Here is a 25,003-nt window from a genome sequence, read left to right on the forward strand (position 1 = left end):
TGTTTTCTGCCGCAGACACCAGTCGCTGTAGCGAAGATGCGCTGGACCGGAAAATACGGGTCAGCGCGCTTTTGTGTTCGACTGCGGTCCTTTACCTTTTTACACTTGTATAAGAAGAGGGGAATCGTCTACGTGACAAGACTGAAACTGTCGCAGCATTGAAAATCTTGCACTTGTAAATTCTAGTGAGGATAACAAGAATTAAATAAAATGCGGAGGTCCAGCTCTGCAGAGGTCTTACCGTAAGTCATTCCACTTCCAGGGTAATTTTATAAAGAATGAATCGCAGCAGGAAGGATTTTGTCTACACAGCAGTTGTCGTCTAGAGGCTTTTTGAGCGTGTGATGGACGCTATAGCTCTTAGAAATCCACTCCTGTCTTGTAATTGAATGTTGCCACTCCAATCTCACCTTGCTCCCACTCCTGCATTACCACCATTTGTAAATACTAGACGTTATCCTGGTTTGTGATTTATCTAAAGTGTAATGCGACAGATGATTTTCAAACAATTGTAATTTCAAATGATTAAAAGGCTTTCTCTTTATATCCTGTTGATCTAGTCAGAATGTGGCCTCAAGCAAGACTTTATACCGTATGCAAAAGAAACAAAAAAAAACAATTTGTGATATTAGTATATTGTGTTAACTGCAGGGAATCAAAACGAGCACGAAACAGTTCAAAAATTATTCTTAATAATGCATATAGTTATTCTCTGTGGAACTCCTTCTTGGTAAGTTCTTTTATAATTTTATTAAAGCTTATTCTTGGGAATATGAAGTGTTCCGTGTTAAGTTCTATGTTGGTAACTACGTTTTCGGATGTTTACTTCTCAGTTAAATACTTTGGTGCTGATAACGCTCGATATCATATCCTTTTTTGTGATTTGCAAATAAAATGATGATATCTACATATGAGCACATTTTTTTCCCACGAACTTATTCCTCCTTCAGGTTTCGTGTTGAGTAGCATACAAATTTTATTGCACACGCTGATGCAGTTAGACCAGTGCGAATGTACAACAAATCGGAGGAATGATTTTGTTTTGACTATTTGTAACCATGGATCTAGACGCTTGATAACCTCCCACGTATTACTGCGTATTTGGTGTTGCAAAATTCGTACAAAATTTCGGTATTTGTCGTTTGATTAACTACTGAACAGAAGACAATTTTGAAATTCAGTGACAGTACTATCCGCTTCATTTAGAACTTAATATTCGTCAGTCAGTAGAATACATATATTCTGCTTCTGATAAATGTTTAGCAGTTTCCAATACTTTCTTCATTTGCACTACCCCGCTTGTATTCGGGTAAATGTCTTCAAATATGACTGGATCACAAAGAATAAGTTATGCTATTGTCTCGTTTTTGGGGGTGGGGGGTAGGAGGAGAGGAGAGAATCAGATCAATAGTCTTTCGTGTTTGTTCAATAATAATTTGAGCAACTCTTCAGGTATATTCTTACGATCTGGCATTTTTCTTTATAACATATGGCAATATGGACCAAAGTTCTTAGACTGAGACAGGAATTGTGTAATGTACAGAATGCTGATAAAAGAAATTTCCCAAAATTATGTGATTAGAAAATACGGTAACTGCAATATTGTATGCAGATGTGTAGCATTACCGCGAAAGGTTCCAAATTAATGTGCGTAAGTTAGACACAGAAAAGAAGTATGCCGCAAGTAACACTTCACCTCGATATTTGGAAGTTCCGTGTTTATCCCTAATATCCTAGAGCAAATAGCTTTCCTATCTATACATACTAAGTGAATGCTGAGTTTCCCAACGAATGAGTCCATATTATTAACGACAAACCCCATGAGCAACAAGAGACTGTTGACCAATGAGTTGCGTTAAATTTGCGAACTGCCACGCAAACGGCAATGACTATCCTTTCCTGGTTTAAGCGTTCTTCGCCGAAGCTTAATCTAACCAGAAGTAAAAAAAGACGCCGAAGCACTGGGCATCACTCTTACATTGCATATAACAGCATTCAGTTTCTTAACATGATCCTGAACGTGATGGTTCCAAGATAGCTATTGCTCTAGCTTCCGTCTCAAGAATTCCGAATCATCGACTTCGATCTTTGTTTGATCATCCTACGGTATTAAAATCTCGCTTTTGTAAGTGTTCTGATGTAGAAATTGCATGTAATGAACTATGTTGCGGTTAAGCGACAATATGGTCCCTACAAACAATAAGCTGATATAGCCCACTGGCCTGTTTTGGCAATCATTTACATTATAGTCGACGTCTTTCACAGTGCTACGTGCCATGTGATCCTCTACAAGTAGAAAACCTCTTAATCAAATAATTCTTGTTATGTTGATGGTTCTGTGAGCAGTGTATTACCCTTTTTAATTACCTTAGATGGTCACACGTTAGCAGTATTAGAGCTTTCTGTTGACCAATCCGTTGTGTGTCAAATTCAGATCGATGACATTCCGTGAAAGCTTAAATTAACTCTTGATTAGGAGTTAAGTTTCCTATTAGAAACTGCAACATGTTCAGAGACGTCATCATGATGTTAATTGTACGTACGCGTTTCATTGGATCATAAAGCTACTCTCTCTGTCGATCCGCGAGGAAAAAGGTACCCGTGATAGTACAGTTATAAACAGTGCGTAATAGACTAGGTGTGAATGGACCTCGCCTCAGTTGTTACAATTTATTGAAGTTGCACGTTTGTACTACGAAGAAACTTCTGAAAATGGACAGAGCCGAATAATTTTCTTTGCAAAAGCGACATACCACATGCCTCCCTCCCATTCTCTCCCTCAGTCATTAATTAATTCCCCTTGTGCTCTTGGTAAAACCTTCAAAATAAACCTAAAAATAGGGATCGTGGAAACTGGTTGTTCTTTACTTCTAAAATGAGTACTACATAGGCTTTCCTCGGTAACAGAACAAAAATTTCCGAAATTTATTCCAGTGTCCGGTACAAACAGGAGAAGCAATTCATTTACATCTAACGTAATTCGTGAGATCTTTAACAGCTTTCAGAGAAAGCAGAAAGAGGTACATCTGTTGTACTGATCTACCTTCAGTAAAAATGTGCTGACCATTAAACTAAGCCGAAAGAATAAGAATATAAAATTTGTTAAGTTTTAATAAAGGAACTTCTTATTCTATGACGTTCAAATTTTCATTTTCCATCGGAGAAGTTGGACAAATACAAAAAAATCACTTTGTATTGACTTGTTAAACATAAGACACTGTTCAATTGCGTAAGTTGTATGTTAAAAGTGTAGAAAATTCATCAGTAATTAGTTAAATTTTAGAAAATTTGCCATGGAAACATGTGGAAAATTGATAAACAGTCAAAAATTTTGTACACGCAACTGAAAAGGAAAATAAATTATTGTGTGTGATATGAAAGAGAAATATCATGTTAATAAAATCCTGCACAATTCCTAGTTTTATTGTAGGCTACATCTAATGTCAACTTTTCTTTCGGATAAAAACATCACAATGAATTGTGTATAGTCTTAGCGAAATCTTTAAAAATAAAATGTGAATCTACTTATTTCAAGATATCGTTTTCAGTGACTGAAATCGAGAGTCCACACAGTCGTCCTTGAGGTAGTATTGACATACGGCGTGTCTGTCTGGAGAAAGAACATCTTTACAAGATTTTTCGCTGCTTTTAGAGCTGACGCGAAAAAACTTCCCAGCCTTTAGCTTGTTCCTCATTTCTCTTATTTTCTTGTGCTTCCCTTTCTTGATAAAATGCACCAGATAGTCTGTTTTGTTTTTCCAAGACATTTTGTTCAAACAGTAAAAATTAAGTACCGTGGGGGTGAAAAGTGCTTGATATCCGGGTGCTGAACAGTGTAGTAGCATGGGACAAGAGCCAGCTAGGCAGTGGGCAAAGAGAAGATGGAGGCGCCGCAGCTTACTAGGGGCATGATTCTCTGTTCCAAAACAGTTTATTGCTAATCACTGAACATTGGCGAAGCGATCAGTATTTTGGTGTGAATGCCACAAAGTTAAAAATATCCAGCAGAAGTTGTAACCTCCCCACGTAAAATAATTCACCGCAACCTCTCAACAGAAAATGTTAACATAAATAATATTCACGTTAAGTGTAACCTTCTCACAAAAAAATAATAAAATAAATAAATATTATGGATAGTGATTCTAATTTTTGTGTAAGCTCAGAACAAAATTAGTTCCCATTTATCACCTCCGTACAGAAATGCATTCACATTTAATGTACCCAGAAAATTCTTTTCTCATTTAATGTAAGCTCGAAACAGAAAAAATTCCTAAACCTCGTAATAAAAATTAAATTCAGTAACCTGGTAGAATTTGGACGACAGCAGCGCTGCGTCATGGCCCTGTAAGATTATTCTGAATAAAAAAGGAAAAATTCTTACCTCAATAAAAACGGCGAATAAATCTGCTCTTATATACAATTTTTCCGGGACAGCTCTGTGCAATGCTGGCCGATAGATTTGTCATTTATGAAAGGAAGCAACTGATTTTTCTTTTGTAGCAATAGGAATGATCATGGATTGAAGAAATTAGTAAATTCTTTAAATTGAAATGAATTTTTTTTAGAAATTACTTTATATCACTCATTTTTAAAAGATTTACTTGGGATTTCACATAACATTACTAGATATGCGCGAAGCTGCTTTTTACCTTATACAATAATACTCAGGCTTCGGCATCGCTGCACCGCGACCGGCCCAGCAAACATGATACACCAGACCAGAGCAGACAGGCGACTGCTCGCTAGCAACAACTTAATGCTACAGCTACACAGTTCGTACTGCAGTCAACACTGCTCTTTGGTCTCAGATTCTCTTATAGCTTACATATCGCAGGCAACACATACCTCTTATAAAGTATTCTAGCCGTGTCAAGTACTCCCCCTTTGTTGCTGAATGATAGCGTTCCCGCTTTTCACGCAGACGCATGTCACCGAACTGGCGTCAGTTGAAAAGTTTTGCACCAAACTGTGAGCTAAATGAGATCATTCATTTATTTATCTATGAACATGAAAGGGTCGATCGCAGTTAACAGAAATTGCCACGTGTGAAAGTATACGGATAGCAGAAACATACCTAGAGTACGCGAAAGAACTTGCCCTTTTCTAGCAGTAGTGTATCATAGGTCTGTTGACGAACGACGCGTTCCAAATAATTGGAAAAAGCGCAGGTCCTTACCGTTCTCAAGAGAGGTCGCCGAACAAACAACTCTACGCCTGTATCCGCAACGTTGATCTGTTGTAGGAATTTGGAACACGTGTTACGCTCGCGTGTTATGACATTTCTGGAGACTGTAAATCTTCTCAATACGGTTCCGAAAACAGCGACCGTGTGAAACCCAGCTCGCTCTGCACGTTCACGAGACCCATAAAGCGGTAGACACCGGCGCCCAGACGCATACCGTTTACTTTGACCTCCGTAAGCCATTCGGTACATCCCCGTGCGGCCGCAAAATGAACAAAATACGGAAGCACGGTCTAACAAACCAACTGTTCAGTTGAACTGAAGGTGCTGCTAGCATGCGGGCTGCACTCAGCCCTCGTGAGGTCAGTTGAGGAGCCACTTGACTGACAAGGGAACCTCCCCATCGCACCCCCCTCAGATTTAGTTATAAGTTGGCACAGTGGGTAGGCCTTGAAAAACTGAACACAGATCAATCGAGAAAAGAGGAAGTTGTGTGGAACTATGAAAAAAATGAGCAAAATATACAAACTGAGTAGTCCATGTGCAAGATAAGCAACATCAAGGATAGTATGAGCGACGTGGTCCCGTGGTTAGCGACGTGGTCCCGTGGTTAGCGACGTGGTCCCGTGGTTAGCGTGAGCAACTGCGAACTGCGCCGTAGTATGGGGACGCTACACCTAAACGAACATCGAAACAAAACATATGTTTTAATAGAGCACAGGGAAAATTGTGCGACTGTGAAACTGTTGCATTTATTTGTTGCAGTTTATGTGACAAAATTGCAACGATGTTTTCATCACTTTTTTGGGAGTGATTATCACATCTACAAGAAAACCTAAATCGGGCAAGGTATAAGAATCTTTTTACCCATTCACCAAATGTACAAGTTAGGTGGGTCGACAAAATATTCCTGTCATGTGACGCACATGCTGTCACCAGTGTCGTATAGAATATATCAGACGTGTTTTCCTGTGGAGGAATCGGTTGACCTATGACCTTGCGATCAAATGTTTTCGGTTCCCATTGGAGAGGCACGTCCTTTCGTCTACTAATCGCACGGTTTTGCTGTGCGGTCTCAAGCACAGACACTAAAGTTACTACAGTGAGCAGAGACGTCAATGAACGAACGGACAGATCATAACTTTGCGAAAATAAAGAAAGAAAATGTTTCACTCGAGGGTAGACTTGAATCAAGGACCTCTCATTTCGCAGCTGCTCACGCTAACCACGGGACCACGGCGCCCCTGACCTCTCATTATCCTTGATGTTGCCTATCTTGCACATGGACTACTCAGTTTGTATGTTTTGCTTATTTTTTTCGTAGTTCCACACAACTTCTTCCTGTTTTCTCGATTGATCTGTGTTCAGTTTTTCAAGGCCTATCCACTGTGCCAACTTATAACTAAATCTGAGGGGGGTGCGATGGGGAGGTCCCCTTGTGAGAAATGCGTCTCCGGTCACGAAAACCGACAACTGTGAGCTGACCACATGCTCCTTTCCGCATCCAGTGACGCGATCGGCTGAGGATGACATGGTAGTCCGTCGGTACCGTTGGGCCTTCCGAGGCCTGTTCGGACGGAGAGTCTAGCAGATAATGTCGGACGTTCTAGGAGGCTTTTCGCGGATGAAGCTGTTGTATACAGAGAAGCCGGTGTCGCGACGCTAGAAAATTCTAGCGAAATACAGGAAAACCTGCAGATGATCGACCTTAGTGCAGGGAATGACAATTTATCCTCAACATAAAAAAATGTAATAAAAAAGTATTGCGAATACGTAGGCAGAAAGAATTTCTTTTGTATAATTACGAGATCGCAGAACAATCACTGGAAGTAATTACTTGTATAAAATATCTAGGAGTATCCGCACGGAGCGATTGAACGGCCACGTAAACTTAATGGCGTTGTAAGGCAGATGCCAGACTGACATTGACTAGAAGAATCCTCAGCAAATTTAGGCCGTAAAAAAAGAAATAGCTACAAAACTCTAGTTCCACTAATACTTGAATATTAGTCTAGGGCCCGTATCATAATGGATTGATCGAGAAGATACAAAGAGCAGCAATACGTTTCGCTACAGGTTCATTTAATAAGCGCGAAAGCGTAACGTATATGGTCAGCCAAGTCCTGTGGCAGACGCTGCAAGAGAGTATAGTCGGCGAGCGTACGTTCCTTCTACGTATATCTCGCGAAAAGACCATGAAGATAAAATCAGAGAGACTGGAGTGCATACGGAGGCATACCAGTAGCCGTTCTTCCCACCAACTATACACGACTGGAACAAAAGGGCAAGTGAGAGTGGTTCACAAAGTGCCCATCGCCACATACCGTAAGGTGAATAAAGGTGTAGATGCAGTGACCTGTCTGCAAATGAATCGCTGCTGACTCCAGTATCAAATAGTTTTGTAGTACATATATACACGGTTATTACAAATGATTGAAGAGATTTCACAGCTCTACAATAACTTTATTATTTGAGATATTTTCACAATGCTTTGCACACACACATACAAAAACTCAGTTTTTTTAGGCATTCACAAATGTTCGATATGTGCCCCTTTAGTGATTCGGCAGACATCAAGCCGATAATCAAGTTCCTCCCACACTCGGCGCAGCATGTCCCCATCAATGAGTTCGAAAGCATCGTTGATGCGAGCTCGCAGTTGTGGCACGTTTCTTGGTAGAGGAGGTTTAAACACTGAATCTTTCACATAACCCCACAGAAATAAATCGCATGGGGTTAAGTCGGGAGAGCGTGGAGGCCATGACATGCATTGCTGATCATGATCTCCACCACGACCGATCCATCGGTTTTCCAATCTCCTGTTTAAGAAATGCCGAACATCATGATGGAAGTGCGGTGGAGCACCATCCTGTTGAAAGATGAAGTCGGCGCTCTCGGTCTCCAGTTGTGGCATGAGCCAATTTTCCACGGGCTACGCATGAAACTTGCCCGCACGCGTTCAACCGTTTCTTCGCTCACTGCTGGCCTACCCGTTGATTTCCCCTTACAGAGGCATCCAGAAGCTTTAAACTGCGCATACCATCGCCGAATGGAGTTAGCAGTTAGTGGATCTTTGTTGAACTTCGTCCTGAAGTGTCGTTGCACTGTTATGACTGACTGATGTGAGTGCATTTCAAGCACGACATACGCTTTCTCGGCTCCTGTCACCATTTTGTCTCACTGCGCTCTCGAGCGCTCTGACGGCAGAAACCTGAAGTGCGGCTTCAGCCGAACAAAACATTGAGTTTTTCTACGTATCTGTAGTGTGTCGTGACTATATGTCAATGAATGGAGTTACAGTGAATTTATGAAATCGCTTCAATCATTTGTAATAGCCCTGTACTTGGAAACGTTAACCATTATGGAATGTCTTGGCCACCATGTCCATTCACTCTGAGTTTTCGCTGCTAACTGATGCACCTTGTATATAAATGTTGTACTTGGCCGCCTCTGGCGTCCCTAAGCGGCAGAAATGGAGTTCTGCTTCCGTTAAGTGACTTCTTTTCTTTGCACGTAATATACGGAATTAGGGCCGGCCGCTGTGACCGAGTGGTTCTAGGCGCTTCAGTCCGGAACCGCGCTGCTGCGACGGTCGCAGCTTCGAATCCTGCCTCGGGCATGGATGTGTGTGATGTCATTAGGTTAGTTAGGTTTAGAGGACTGATGACCCATAGTGCTTAGAGCCATTTGAACCATACGGAATTAGGTTCTGGAATTTACATACTGGACGTCTTTGGCTCTTCGGGTGACAGGTGTAGCCATTCTATATTGGCCGGTTGTAATTTCGTTCAGAACGGTGGCAAAAGTAGCGCCTACTTTACCATTCCATTCATATGTCTACACGGTAGTATAAATTAATTTCGCAGCAGCAAAATACCCATGGATATTTATTCTGTAGATTTCAGCTTGAATGAGAATGCTCCATTTTAGTACTAGAAAACAGATTTTTTTTCTGTGTAAGGAAGTTACGTCGGATGTTCAGCTACGGCGGACTGCTGGTGCCGTGATATTGATGTCCGTCGTCATTAACTACTGTGCCCACAGCTCGGTAAATACTTAACGCAATTGTTCAAATAATGAGGTGTCATTGATATAAAGGCTGGAACGGGTATAAATGCAGGTGTCCCTATTGGTGAATGAGGACAGTGTACTGAACAACATTACATTAATATTTACGTCATTTGCAGACTAATAATTATAACTATAACAAGTTATGTTTTTAGGATGGGTAGTGTAGTACCTCCAAGTACATTTCCCGTAGACAACGGGCCAGTTGAAATGTAGGTACGTGGACGAAAACACTAAGTCTTCGCTGACTGGGGTTGTCGACTTACTTTTGCAGTTACGACTGTGCAGAAAACATCAGATAGTAAATTATGTGACATGTTTACGGGAAGACTGTTCGACGCAGAGAAAACACAACTACAATTTGTATAGATATTAATGTACAATACACAAAAATATCTGCACTTAAGCCCGTTACACCCTCTAAATTAAATGATGAATCATCCAACAAAAACTGTGATGGAAATAAGTTTTTGACAAAGAATACAGCAGCTACGCACGCACTGCTAACGAACTTATCAAATGTTTTTCCCTCTATCCCAATGTTTATGGACAAGTTGGCATAAAATGATGATGAATCCGGCGAGAGAAATCTCTCTTTCGATGGAAGAAAGGTAAACGTGCTAAATTTCAAATTGGCATTAACAGAAATTATTGAAACAGATACATGCGAAAAAAACTTCTTGTTAAAGATTACATGGATTACTCGTAAATCTGTGCCACTGAAAACCCTGATTCATTTATCTAATTAATTCTCATGTTGGTGAAAGGAAGGTAAAAAAATCCTGATTTTCACTATTTTTTGTGCTTTAGTTATGGTATTTTACACCAGTTGGGTTTTATCTTGTGGTTGTAGCTCATTTCATTGCAGCCAGCTTCCCATAATTTTTGTGATAATGTTTGTTAAAATGAATACGTGCATAATTGTGTGGGGCAGCGCCAAAACTGCAAAGCAAACCCAAAAGATGGGAATTCACTATGTAACTAGAATAAACTGTTTTTCTTTCGTCTATGATATTAAAACTTTCTTCGTATAAATGTTCATATTTTTTGTATTTTAAAGGATGATTTTTCTACTGTTTCAGCACCGGTAGACGGCTTGGATCCAATGCGTTGGCAAGGTAAGCACAACCACAACTCAAACGAGAGAGAGAGAGAGAGAGAGAGAGAGAGAGAATGAGAATGGATATAATACCGTTAATTACACTGGCATGCAAACCTGTGCTGCTGTGCTTCGAGTAAAGCTCTTAATCCTCAATTAGAGCGCCTACACGAGCTGTAAGTAACGCTCTCTGCCATCTAGCGGCCATACACTGAACTGCGTCGCTGTACAGACTAGCTGCCTGCACGCTGGCGCCACTGCAGGCAAGAAGTAATATGACTGGCTTTCGGTACGAAGATAGACAATTACAGTTGACTCATTAGTCTTAATTGGAGTACACCAGCATCCAGGATAGGACCTTCTGATCCGTTCTGTCTCCTTCAAAAGTTGTCAAATTATCTCTAAATTGGTTTCCCCAAATATGATCTGCCGCTTGGTTTATATTGTTTTTTGGCTTTCCCTCTTAACGGATACTGTTTTATTATGTCTGTTACATTTTGTATGCTCAGTTCAGCTCGGATGTCATCATTTCTCTCTTTATCCATCAAAGTATATCCAGCCACGTATTCAATGCTTCTATTCTCTATTCATCTCTCTTATTAATAGTCCAGATTTCGCATTCGCATCCGTAACATAACAGAACTTTCGTAGTAAGTTCTCACTGCGGGCTTTCTGTCCCAATGTTCCGCGTGGAGTTGCACTGTTTGCCCTATATGTAAAACTGCACGCTAAATATTTTAACGTATTAATTTGCTCTATAAACTCCTTGACAATTTCAATCTTAACTTGCATGAACTGGCGTCCTAAGAATGACACTGATTTTGTCTTTGTGATGGAGACGTTCAGATTGTATTTGCTGGCTGTTTTGCTTAAAGACAGCTTCCTGTAAGTCATTTTTATTCTGTTTTATTATTACTTGGTCGTTACCAAAATGTAGTGTACTAACATCCACATCGTTAATTTTAAAATGTTTCATTTTCTGTAACAAAGTTCTGGGTAAATAGTCTATACACCCATCAAAAATAGTGGGTGAGAAGGGACACCCTCTTCTAACTTCTTGGTTTATTTAAGCCATATTGTGTCTGCTGCCTGCAATTTTTATCTGTATTTTGTTATTCAGATGTACAGCTCTTATGAGACGGGTATCTCTGTTTCTTAAAATTTCCCGCGATTTGTTTCGATTTACTGTACGACACGTCTTTTCCTAGTCAATAAAGGCAAGAAAAGTTGATAAATTGAATTCACGAAGTTTTCTAATAGTTGCTATGGTGAAGTTACAGTCCAAGCATGATCTGCGTTTTCGAAAACCATGTTGGGCATCAGGCAGTAGAGTTTCAGCGATTGGCAACAGTCGTTTTGTTAAAATTCTAGTATAAAGTTTATAACATGAATTCATAAGGCTCTTACGAGGCGTTACTGCATCCTGCAGTTCTCCCAGCGTTAGGAAGTATACATTCCTATCTTATTCAGACAGGACGCCATGTGTATCTTGCACATCCGTCCAGTGTGTTTTGTAGTATTGTAACCAATTACATTCAGATGTTGTGTTTATCTGCGGATTGTTCTTACCTTCTTTGTTTAAATGTTTCATTATTTTGTATGTTGTGTCTCGTCTTGCTCTTACATTATATTCAATAGCTGTAATATATTTATCCCAACTAAAGGTTTTAGAGTTGACTTTCCTTTTGATTAGAGCTGATTTCCTTTTATAATCTGTTCTCAGATGTCGTTGTTCTGGGGAATTCAACATTTTTAAGAAGTCATGTTTCTTATCATCAATTACATTACGTGTTTCATCATCCCAGTATCCCAGACCCATTTTGAAAAAAAAATCCTTTCTTGTGCCAAGTGCTTGTGCTGCTGCCTTAATTAGTGCTTCCTTCATTTTGTTTCATTCCTGATTGATGTTATTCGCTTCTGTATTTACACTTCTGTTTTCCTCAAGCCTTGTCTGGTATATCAACGGTATACTCTCCCCTCGAAGTAATTGTACCTCAAACGTTGCATCATCATTATTTTCTATCTGTTTTAAGTAGTTTTATTTTTGAGACTTGAAAGAAATGATCTGAAGAGACATCTGGACCTCTGAAGATCCTTGAGTCTTGCACTAAAGACCAAGCCGTCTTATTTGCAATACGTACTCTATAATTGTTTCAGAGCCTCTAGCTGACCAGTTACATTTGTGGATCAGTTTATTCCTGAAGAATGTGTGTGTTATTCTTAGCTCAATGTTTAAGAAAACGCCTTCAATCTGTATCCATTATCATTTATTATATTTTCCCTTCAGAACCAATAACATTTGCCACGCGGATATTGCCCATCCTTGGGTTTAACTCTCCTGTTATTATCACATGATCACTTGTTTCTTATGTAGGGTTCTTTCCAAGATATCATACAGGGTACTTACAAATGGTGGAAAAATAGAAATTATTTTATGACTTTGTTAAATTCTGTAGTCTTTCCTGATTACATTGATATATACATTGTAGGGTTTCAAATGAAAAATGACCTACAGATAAAAAAATTTAAAGTTATGGTCATGTAAGCCGCCACACGCCTTTATTTCTGTTACAGAAACCAATATTAGCTAGTATTTACTTTTGTTCACGTGTTACTGAATGTTTGTTGCCCAAGTGCTACGTATATTTGTGGAAGTACATATCCTTTAGTGCGCAATAAATACGAACTATGCCACGCATCAAGAAATTCAATAAAAGGAAATTCCGTGGAAACCAGTTCACAAACAAAGCAAGCCACACTGTTGAAAGTAACCTATGTACCAGTTCTTCAGGGAAGAAACTCCCACATGGCACACCTGGAGATTCAAATTTTTATGTTAACAATGATGCTGTTTGTAGTAGATTTATTGTTGTTGATGTGGGCATCTTATCTTTTTTGATAAAGGAAGTGGCGAAATGTAAATAATATGATGGTGTAGGCTGTCTGGAAATAACTGAAAAACAAAGTAGCAGGAAGGGTTTAGCGTCAAAATTAGTTGTTCTGTGTAGATCGTGCAATAAATCTACCTCAAAAATGACTTCGAACATTGTGCATAATTCATATGATGTGAATTTGAAGTTAGTCTATGCAATGCGTGCAACAGGAAAAAGAAAAAAAGGCTGGTCAAACGTTTTGTGGTTTGATGGACCTTCCTTCTCTCCCAGTAGGTTCAGCAAGTACATAATACTTTTAGGTGCCTTGACGGTCGTCTAAAGCATCTACGAAATGAAATGTGCAGTAGAAGAAACTGTAAATATTAGTGGAACGAAGGACATTGCTGTAGCACTTGATGGGAAATCGCAACGTCGAGGACATCGTTCCTTGAATGGTGTTGAGTGCTACTTCTCTGGAGAATGGAAAAGTTGTTGATGTTGTGTGCTTATCTAAGTACTGCCACACCTGCCATGGTAACACTGAAGGACATATTGAACATCAGTGTTCTAAGAAGTATGTTGGTTACAGTGGAGCTATGGAGTGTGAAGGAGCTCTAAAAATATTTCAGAGGTCGGTACCCGTTTATAACGTTAGATATAAGAAGTACCTAGGCGATGGGGACTGTAAAGCTTTCAATAAAATGAATTAGTTCAATGTTTATGGTGATACCTTGGTAACAAAACTGGAGTGTTGTGGACATGTGCAAAAGAGGATGGGTGCTAGATTGAGGAAGCTACGAAGAGAAATGAAAGTTGCTATCTGATGGAAAATCTGCCTGGCGGAGGCAGATTGACAGAAACCGAAAATATTATTTAAAAATCAGAATATTAAATCACCCGTAACTTCGGAAATATTACAGACGTACAAAATCTAAGAGCAGTTTTGGGATCAGCACAAAAAAGCTTTTAAGATGAGAGGGACACTTCACACATCAATTCTCATTACTTTTAATTTTCGTAAAATTTTCACTTTGTCAAGATGGCATAAAGTTTTGAAGATACAATACTGGACTCAAGCATGATTGCCGCAACATTAACATACAGAATATCAAATCAAAACACCTTTCAGCCTTCTAAATTTTCAAATTATTTTATTGAGCGACCAGTTTCGGCGATATATTACGCCATCTGCACGCTCCGTAACCGACGTGTAGGAAGAGTCCTACCTCTGCTCCAGTCAAAATACGGGCCAGCAATCAATGACTGGTGTCCGTAGATTTTTTGAGACAGCGATCACTTCAATCACCACCTGGTCGGTAGACGATGATTGAAGTGACCACTGTCTGAAAACAAATCAGTGGATCCAGTCATTGAATGCCGGCCCCTATTTTGACTGGACAGAGGTACGGATCTTCTACATGTCGGACAGGGGACGTGAAGATGACGTAATATATCGCCAAAACTGGTTGCTCAAACAAACAAAAAATGGAAATTTAGACGCCTGAAAGGTGTTTCGATTTGACAAACTTCACTGAAGAGCCGAGCTTTCGCAACCACCTGTATAAAGATAGACATACAGAGAAGTTAATATAAGTTAGGACAAATTTAATATGCAATTGTAAAACTTTTAAGTTAGTACTAATACAAATGAATATATAGAGCCTTCACGTAGCTTAATTGTGCTGTTAATTATAATTTTGTACATCGTGTTGTGATATTACATCCCTGAAACTGCTTTTAAATACCTTTTGGATAGACGCCAAGCTTCACTTGATTGAGTGCTGATGTGGTAGGTCACGTAGGCACGCAATAAGTTTAATTTCTGTGAATTCGAACAAAATGCAGGTTGGCAGCAATGTATGTACATGTCCGACATCAATCATTGACGACTTCCGTGAATTGTTTACAAAATGAATGAATGCTGAGATACGAAGACATAGTTTATCAGTAATTACATTTTTCAAAGTTACAAAATCTTGACAGAGCAAGTGAGCTTCGGGATTAGAGACATGAAATTGACTGCTTATATCAAATTCATCATATTACGTTGATGAAACCCAGAGTCAGGAATTCGCCATGCTGTATCGAATGGGCGCTCAAGAAATTATTTTCATCGACCCCACAATTTGGAGTTCATTACAGTACGCTTGTGCCAACCTACAATGTTTCTGGGTGTAGACTAGATGTGGATATGGTATGTGGTGAAGGGTACATAGCGTAATAGCGTCATTCTTACCCTGCCATACAACGCCACGTCCCCAGCGTTGACAATGCGTCTCCGTATGAGATCAAAAATTCTTTCAATTTAGCATCGTGGTTATTACATGAGATACATGTAGGCCGAAACACTGTGTATGACTCGTTTCGGAACGTGAGTTCTTTGGGCTTTGTAAGTGAAGCATATCCGCGACGCATAAAGTGTTTGGTTCAAATGGCTCTGAGCACTATGGGACTTAACTTCTGAGGTCATCAGTCCCCTAGAACTTAGAACTACTTAAACCTAACTAACCTATCACACACACGCATGCCCGAGGCAGGATTCGAACCTGTGACCGTAGCGGTGGCGCGTTTCAAGACTGTAGCGCCTAGAACCGCTCGGCCACCCCGGCCGGCATGAAACATTTCTTGTACCGTATCTCCTTGCAGTTCGTTCAACATTTCTGGGACACTCTAGCTGACTAAACAAGCCTGTGACTTCCGCTGCGACTCTGTGATCACGGAACCCTCATAAAAATCCTTCCCGAAGTTGTATATCGCAGAATATACAATACGTAGTTGAGATTGTACTGTTACACTAAGTCTGAAGGAGATTGCGTGTAAGGCATATTCGGGTAGTAAATACAGGGTGTCCACAATTAAAGTTCGTTTCATAACGTTGTAGAAAAAGAACCACTGTTCAGAATGACGTCCAATTAAAACAGCACATTGTTGACGCAGGGGGAACGTCGCTGAACAAAAACGAAAATTTTATAAGTACGGGGTGATTATAATTAAAGTTAAACTTTCAAACCGCTGGTCAGAATAACGGAATGTTGTCGGAGAAGGGGGAAAACGTATGGCAGGAGAAAAATAAATATTTACAAAATGTAGCAATAGATGACGCTGTAAACATAATTTAATAGTGGTCGACTACAAATGACAAATTAATTATTCAACAATGCCTGAGGTGTACGTTTGACGTTAAACTGTTCTACTCAGTGAGCATGGGTGTACAGGCGTGATACTGTTTGTTACGTAAGCCCACCCACCACGGCAAGGTCATATCACATCAGACGGGAAAAATCGGTTTTCAATTGTCCTGAGGCCAAAAAACGTAACTCGCATTCCGGAGGACGACGGTTCAAATCCGCATCCAGCCATCCAGGTTTAGGTTTTCCGTGATCTCCATAAATCGCTTCAGGCAAATGCCGGGATGTTTCCTTTGAAAGGGCACTGCCTATTTCCTTCCCCGTCCTTTCCCAATCCGAGCTTCCGCTCCGTCTATAATAACCTCCACCTATTGCTCGTAACCTGTTTGTTACGGTCTCATCGGACAGAGCGGCTCCAGTGGCGAATCTGAGATCGTCTTGCAGTGTTCTTGCGGTGTCCGTACAACTCCGCAACGCAGAGATAGCCAGACATCGGCCTACGCGTAGGGCTGTAATGCACCGGCGACCTTGTCCAACTCACCTTGTGTACTGATCCGTCTGCCTGTAGCGTGCCTACAATCTGTGGACGATACGTGGAGGTGGATTAGCATTTGCAGCAACGTTAGCGGAAGTCTATCCTTTTTGGATCTGAGCGCCCTTCAAATTTGCACTGCATTAAGATGTTGCACTGTATATGCTTGGTTGAATACAACGTCCACAAATGACATTTGTATACCTCACTAGAATATACTGGGACACCGGTACTCACTTCTTCCTAAGGAGTCATCTGACACTGTAATGCATAACACAGCCAGTAGACGGCATATGATTTTAATTGGTGCGTACATTCAAGGCTAGGATCTCAAACCATGCAGTAAGACCACGGGTACCGCCTGTGCGAAATGAAAGCAACTGTCAGGAGGACAATGAGAGATTCTTATAACGAATTTGATAGTATTAGTTTGCCTGCAGAACTTAAAAATAACCCCAAAAATTTTGGTCGTACGCAAGTAAAATCTATGAATGCTACAAATAATTGAATACCTTCTCTTGTTGACAGTACGGGTAATGTAACTAATGATGACAAACAGAAGGCCGAAATTCTAAACCTTGTTTTCAAAAACTCGTTTACGGAAGAGAACTGCAGCACAATTCCCCCTTTCAATTATCGAACAAACGCAAGGATGACTGACATAGTGTTCAGTGAATCTGGGATTGCAAAACAGTTAAAATCCTTAGACGCCAGGAAGGCATCTGGCCCAGACGGTATTCCCGTAAGATGTTACGTTGCGTTGACTATGCTACAAATATAGCACCATTCTTATCCGTCATCTATCAGAGATCATTGGAACGGCGGAAAGTTCCACGGGACTGGAAGAAGGCACTTGTCATAGCAATCTATAAAAAGGGTAGAAAATCGGATGCACATAATTACCGGCCTGTTACACTGACATCGATTTGTTGTAGAATAATGGAACATATTTTGTGTTCAGACATAATGACCTTTCTCGACTCTGAGAAGCTCATCGGCAGAAACCAGCGCGGTTTTAGGAAACCGCGGTCATGCGAGACACAGCTGGCCCTCTTTGTGCATGATATACAACAGGTTCTAGATATCGGCTCCCAGGTTGATGCCGTATTTCTCGACTTTCGAAAGGCGTTCGACTCAGTTCCGCACTGTCGCTTGCCCCAAAAAATTGCTCGCTTACGATCTATCCGATGATATATGCGATTGGATAGAAAGTTTTCTAACAGGCAGAGAGCAGTATGTCGTCCTTAACGGGGTGACTTCAACAGGAACAGAGTAACTTCAGGTGTGCCCCAGGGCAGCGTAATAGGTCCGCTGCTTTTTACGATTTACATAAACGATCTGGTTGATAGTATTAACAGCGGAATTAGACTGTTTGCCGATGATGCTGTAGTCAAGTATCTGGGTGTGACTATTCGAAATGATCTCAAATGGAAAGATCAGATTACACAAGTAACGGGTAAGGCGAACTCTAGATTCCGGTTTATTGGTAGAATCCTGAAGCGATGCAGTCTTTCAACAAAGGAAATTGCTTACAATACGTTAGTTCGTCCAGTTTTGGAGTATTGTTCGTCTGTATGGGACTCTTACCAGTTCGGACTGATTCTAGAGATTGAGAAGGTCCAAAGAAGAGCGGCAAGATTCGTGACTGGTACATTTAGCCATCGCGAGAGCGTTACAAATCTCGTAGAAAGTTTGAAGTGGGACACACTTCCAAATAGACGGAAGGGGCTGCTCACTAAATCCCGAAATCTGATCTTCACAGAGGATGTACAGCATATATTATTACCACCAACTTTCAAATCGCGCAGTGATCACCATTCAAAGATAAGGGAAATTGGAGCTCGTACTGAGGCTTCCAGACAATTGTTTTTCCCTAGCGCGATCTGCGAGTGGAAGAGAGTGGGGGAAAAATGACTTTGGAGCGAATTGTGCCCTCCGCCACACACCGCTTGGTGGCTAGTGGAGTATAGATGTAGATATAAAAACAGATTTTCCATGCAGGACGTTGGTACATGTTCCCCTAATTGTTTCGAACAGCATATTATTATTGGAATCAATTGTAGCTGTTACCTCTCTCTCTCTCTCTCTCTCTCTCTCTCTCTCTCTCTCTTCGTGTGCGTGTGTGTGTGTGTTTCCAGTTGTAGATGACGTGGAATTTGTTGTTTGTGCTTGCAGCCAGCTGTACCGCAGCTCGAGTTTCAACTCGTCGGGGCGAAGTTCGACCTGCGACACGGGCGACGACATGTACTCGGACGTCTCGCTAGAGGAGGACGTGATAGACCTCAACCACAAGGTACGTACGTCCATCCACCCTGCCTCCATCCGGTGCAGCTGCATGTTGTATCTGCAAGGAATGCGACTGCACATCCGGCGCAGATCCTCGAAGCTGCAAAGGACACAGTGTTGTACTATTTCAGGTTTTCTGCGAATGCTCATTGTCACCCCAGTTATACAACCCCAGCAGATCGCAGGACATAATCAAATCTTTGGATCCCTCGCCTTTCTGTGTGCAGTGAGCCAATGTACGAGTCATGTGAATGGTTTAAGAGACCATGTATGGCTCAATGTAAGGTTATGAGACATCGTGGAAGTGAGAACGAAGACGGATTCAGTTATTAATCTTAACAAACAGAAACAAGGAGACTGGTCTGCTCATTGTGCTTATCCGACGGATGGATCACCACGTCAAGTGCCGCTGTTGCGCGAGATACTTGAATAAATTCCACGCTTCTCCACATCTGCATAGACACTTCCCAAGTCACTGTAAGAGGCTTGGCGAAGGGCAATTGTTACCAATAATCAGCTATTTTCTGTCTTACATCATTCGCGTATTGACTGAGGGGAAAATGAGTGTCTGTATGCCAGTTATACTCCCTAATCTCACCACGGTCGCTAGACGACATGCACGATGGTATAAACAAAACTATTGCACGCTCTTCTTCGAACGTCGGTTCTCTAGATCTACCCAACAGGACTTCAAGACAAACGATCTCGCTCATCTTCTGGAGATTTCATCCCAAAGAATCTCTGTTAGGATGGACTACTCTGACTTGTTAAGGTACCAGCAGCGCATGTCTCCATTTGCCCCATAGCCACATCCCGTGATATTCATGCTGATCTATAAGCCATTATACGTAACTCTATTTGATGGACTTGTCTTCGTAAAGCACGGGGTTAAAATACCCGTCCGGCCTCCGTATTTAGCTTTCCTGTCCCTCTTCCTCAAATCGCTTGAGGCAAATGTTGGGATGGTTCCTTTGAAACGGCCATAGCAAACGACCTTCACCATTCCTACCCATTCATAAATTGTGCTCAGTTTGTAATACCTTCGTCGTCGCCAAGACGCTAAACCCCAACCTTTTCGTCATCCATATTAGTAAAAACATAAAATTTCTGAACGGGTTGAACCTACCAGTACCGCATGTGTGTTTGGACTTGCATGTTAACGACGCAGCATTTAACGTTGTATGTGCCCACAGACTCAAGAAGATATTGATGGTATTAATTTTGGTTTTACATTGACTTTTCGGGCTTGGCTAGCACTTAGATGGGTCACCGAAAACTGACAACAGCTGGGACAGTGGTGCGCTGACCACATGCCCCTCCGTATCCGCATTTGGTGACACTTAAAGGCTGATGATGACACGGCGGCCGATCGGTACCCTTAGACCTTCAATGCCTGTTTTGACTGTGTGTTTTTTGTTGTTGTTGTTGTTGTTTTTGTCTTATGGGATGTATTTAGTGACGGACTGATCTGTTGCGTTGCCTGAAGTCTAGATTAATTTGTAAGGCAGCAGTTGGATTTCATGACTGCAAAGCCAACGAATATGGATATGGGTATCAAATCTTATACTTTAGATGAAAAGCTTCTAAGATGATCTGCGACCGTATTGGCACTAAATGGTAAAACACTTGCCATGATGACAGTTCCTGGCAGATTAAAACTATGTGCCAGGCCGAGACTTTCGCGGGGAAGTGCTCTACCGGCTGGACCACTCAAGCGCGATTCACGACCCTGTGCTCACGGTCTACAACCGCCAGTACCTCGTCTCCTACCTTCCTGCCATGATGTTTCATAGCAGTGCACACTCCGCTTTACATCATAGCCAACGTTCTATTTATTATATCATGACGCGTTTCGGGACAAACTCATCATTAGATCTATTGCAGTCAGCACGAATATCTTATCGTTTCCTACTGCATTTCATGAAACCATCACTGTGCAACCCTTCATTGTGGTGGTATACCAAATCTGGCAATTGATAGCAGAAATTACTTAACCAGTCACAATTCATTTTATTTCCACTACACGTTTCGGAATGTTGCCAACGGCCTTGCCGCATTGGTAACACTGGTTCCCGTCAGGTCACCGAAGTTAAGCGCTGTCGGGCTGGGCTAGCAATTGTATGGATGACCATGCGGTCTGCCGAGCGCTGTTGGCAAGCGGGGTGCACTCAGCCCTTGTGAGGCTAACTGAGGAGCTACTTGGTTGAGAAGTAGCGGCTCCGGTCTCGGAAACTGACGTACGGCCGGGAGAGCGGTGTGCTGACCACCAGTGACGGCTATGGGCTGAGGATGACACGGCGGCCGGTCGGTACCGTTGGGCCTTCGTGGCCTGTTCGGGAGGAGTTTAGTGTTAGTTTCTGAAGGTTAAACCTCCATCGTCTGATGGATTTATGGCAGTTAATAACGCACTGACATACACTATTTGATCAAAAATTGCCGGCCGCGGTGGTCTAGCGGTTCTGGCGCTGCAGTCCGGAACCGCGGGACTGCTACGGTCGCACGTTCGAATCCTGCCTCGGGCATGGGTGTGTGTGATGTCCTTAGGTTAGTTAGGTTTAAGTAGTTCTAAGTTCTAGGGGACTTATGACCTAAGATGTTGAGTCCCATAGTGCACAGAGCCATTTTTTTGATCAAAAATTCCGGACATCATATTAGTGTACATTATCACGGCTTGAACTCTACTGGGTACGCGTTCAGCGAGGTGTCTCAATGTCTGTGGAGGAATGGCACGTCATTTTTCCTCAAGACCTGAAACCACAGACCCTGGGGTCTGGAGCGAAGTCGACATTTTAACTCAGCCAAGAGGTGTTTCACTGTTCAGGCCGAGGGTCTGGGCAGGTTAGTCAGTTAAAGAATGTCATTTTCCACAAATGCTGCGTTATGACAGGGTGTAGTGTCATGCTGATGCAAGCTATCATCTTCTTGGTACTGTACCCCTAATGAAAGCAGCACACGATGCTGTAAAATGTTTTCATATCTTTCCACATTTAGCGTTTTCTTGAGCACAATAAGGGGACCACACCGTAACCATGACAAGTATCACAGTACCGTAACAGCATCTCTTCCGCACTTTGCTAGTAACATTACATGATAGAAGGTAACGTTACCCAGCCAGTCACCAAGACCATACCCTTCCATCGGAATGCCAAAGCGTACAGCGTGATTTATGAATGCAGATCACTCGTTTCCAGTTGAGTTACTCACTGTCCAGTAAAAACCACCTCAAGTGTCGCTCAGGATGTGGCTTTAGAAGAGCTGCTCGATCATTGTAGCCCTTTCTTTTTAACTACCTGCACCCAGTTATGGTTTTAGCTGGACTACTGGCAGCCCTTAGAAACTCGCGAGCGATTCCTTCCGTTGAATTCGTGTGAATTTTTACGATCACCATCGACGACACTCGACGGGGACCACCCTTCAGTGCATGAAGTTTGCTAGGTCTTGGTTTAGCCGTGGTTCTTCCTTCGCGTTTCCCCTTCACAGCCACATCACCAGCAGTCTACTTGTGTGGCTTTAGAAAATTTGAAATGTCTGATAGATTTGTTACGGGGCGGCATCAAATTAGTACTCCACTTTTGAGGGACTGAGCTTTACTGAGCGATCTATTCAGCTGTTATTGCCCGACTGACAGCACAGCAGTCCCCGCCTCCTTTTATACTTCGATATTGCAGTGCCTGTGCTATTCTGATTACGATGAAAAGTTCTTTTGGAATGCGTGTCCAAAGAAACAGGTACTGCGGCGATCACAGCCGTTACGAAACACATCAAATGATTTCGCAATGCGAATGACTACCATCAGCTGTGTGCCACAGGGGAGTGTCATGGGACCGTTGCTGTTCACAATATACATAAATGACCTGGTGGATGACATCGGAAGTTCACTGAGGCCTTTTGCAGATGATGCTGTGGTGTATCGAGAGGTTGTAACAATGGAAAATTGTACTGAAATGCAGGAGGATCTGCAGCGAATTGACGCATGGTCGCATGGTGCAGGGAATGGCAATTGAATCTCAATGTAGACAAGTGTAATGTGCTGCGAATACATAGAAAGATAGATCCCTTATCATTTAGCTACAAAATAGGTCAGCAACTGGAAGCAGTTAATTCCATAAATTATCTGTGAGTACGCATTAGGAGTGATTTAAAATGGAATGATCATATAAAGTTGATCGTCGGTAAAGCAGATGCCAGACTGAGATTCATTGGAAGAATCCTAAGGAAATGCAATCCGAAAACAAAGGAAGTAGGTTACAGTACACTCGTTCGCCCACTGCTTGAATACTGCTCAGCAGTGTGGGATCCGTACCAGATAGGGTTGATAGAAAAGATAGAGAAGATCCAACGGAGAGCAGCGCGCTTCGTTACAGGAACATTTAGTAATCGCGAAAGCGTTACAGAGATGGTAGATAAACTCCAGTGGAAGACTCTACAGGAGAGACGCTCAGTAGCTCGGTACGGGCTTTTATTAAAGTTTCGAGAACATACCTTCACCGAAGAGTCCAGCAGTATATTGCTCCCTCCTACGTATATCTCGCGAAGAGACCATGAGGATAAAATCAAAGAGATTAGAGCCCACACAGAAGCATACAGACAATCCTTCTTTCCACGAACAATACGTGACTGGAATAGAAGGGAGAACCGATAGAGGTATTCAGGGTACCCTCCGCCACACACCGTCAGGTGGCTTGCGGAGTATGGATGTAGATGTAGATGTAGATGGAATGGCGACAGTGAAAATTTGTGCTGGTCACGGTAAAGGTTAAGCTAAAATGTCCACATTTAGAGCTAAAATAGACTGTGTGTGAGAAAAGTAATGACCGATTTTTTTATCGACCAAAGATTTTATTTTTTTTCAATCAGCAGTATTGTCCACTTCAAAGTACAGGGCTATTACAAATGATTGAAGCGATTTCATAAATTCACTGTAGCTCCATTCATTGACATATGGTCACGACACACTACAGATACGTAGAAAAACTCACAAAGTTTTGTTCGGCTGAAGCCGCACTTCAGGTTTCTGCCGCCAGAGCGCTCGAGAGCGCAGTGAGACAAAATGGCGACAGGAGCCGAGAAAGCGTATGTCGTGCTTGAAATGCACTCACATCAGTCAGTCATAACAGTGCAACGACACTTCAGGACGAAGTTCAACAAAGATCCACCAACTGCTAACTCCATTCGGCGATGGTATGCGCAGTTTAAAGCTTCTGGATGCCTCTTAAGGGGAAATGAACGGGTCGGCCTGCAGTGAGCGAAGAAACGGTTGAACGCGTGCGGGCAAGTTTCACGCGTAGCCCGCGGAAGTCGGCGAATAAAGCAAGCAGGGAGCTAAACGTACCACAGCCGACGGTTTGGAAAATCTTACGGAAAAGGCTACAGCAGAATGCCAGTTCGGCATTTCTTAAACAGGAGATTGGAAAACCGATGGATCGGTCGTGGTGGAGATCATGATCAGCAATTCATGTCATGGCCTCCACGCTCTCCCGACTTAAGCCCATACGATTTCTTTCTGTGGGGTTATGTGAAAGATTCAGTGTTTAAACCTCATCTACCAAGAAACGTGCCAGAACTGCGAGCTCGCATCAACGATGCTTTCGAACTCATTGATGGGGACATGCTGCGCCGAGTGTGGGAGGAACTTGATTATCGGCTTGATGTCTGCCGAATCACTAAAGGGGCACATATCGAACATTTGTGAATGCCTAAAAAAACTTTTTGAGTTTTTGTACGTGTGTACAAAGCATTGTGAAAATATCTCAAATAATAAAGTTATTGTAGAGCTGTGAAATCGCTTCAATCATTTGTTATAACCCTGTAGTTTTACATTTCGGCAACTATACA

At 41.9% G+C, this 25,003-nt stretch overlaps 1 protein-coding gene and 1 pseudogene across 5 annotated transcripts in view; both read left to right on the forward strand.

Annotated features, from left to right (window-relative positions):
* The window catches only part of LOC126175669 (rab11 family-interacting protein 4), a 954,952-nt gene that overhangs the window by 780,532 nt on the left and 149,417 nt on the right, over window positions 1-25,003 (forward strand). For all 5 annotated transcript variants that reach the window (XM_049922582.1, XM_049922583.1, XM_049922585.1 and 2 more), the window contains 2 exons: window positions 10,333-10,368; window positions 19,058-19,175. In XM_049922582.1, coding sequence (XP_049778539.1) covers window positions 10,333-10,368; window positions 19,058-19,175 — 154 coding nt within the window. The remainder of the gene's footprint in view (window positions 1-10,332; window positions 10,369-19,057; window positions 19,176-25,003) is intronic.
* LOC126177936 (5S ribosomal RNA) lies at window positions 21,207-21,324 on the forward strand (annotated as a pseudogene).

Source organism: Schistocerca cancellata, chromosome 3 (assembly GCF_023864275.1).
Source record: "Schistocerca cancellata isolate TAMUIC-IGC-003103 chromosome 3, iqSchCanc2.1, whole genome shotgun sequence".
Classification (NCBI taxonomy): domain Eukaryota; kingdom Metazoa; phylum Arthropoda; class Insecta; order Orthoptera; family Acrididae; genus Schistocerca; species Schistocerca cancellata.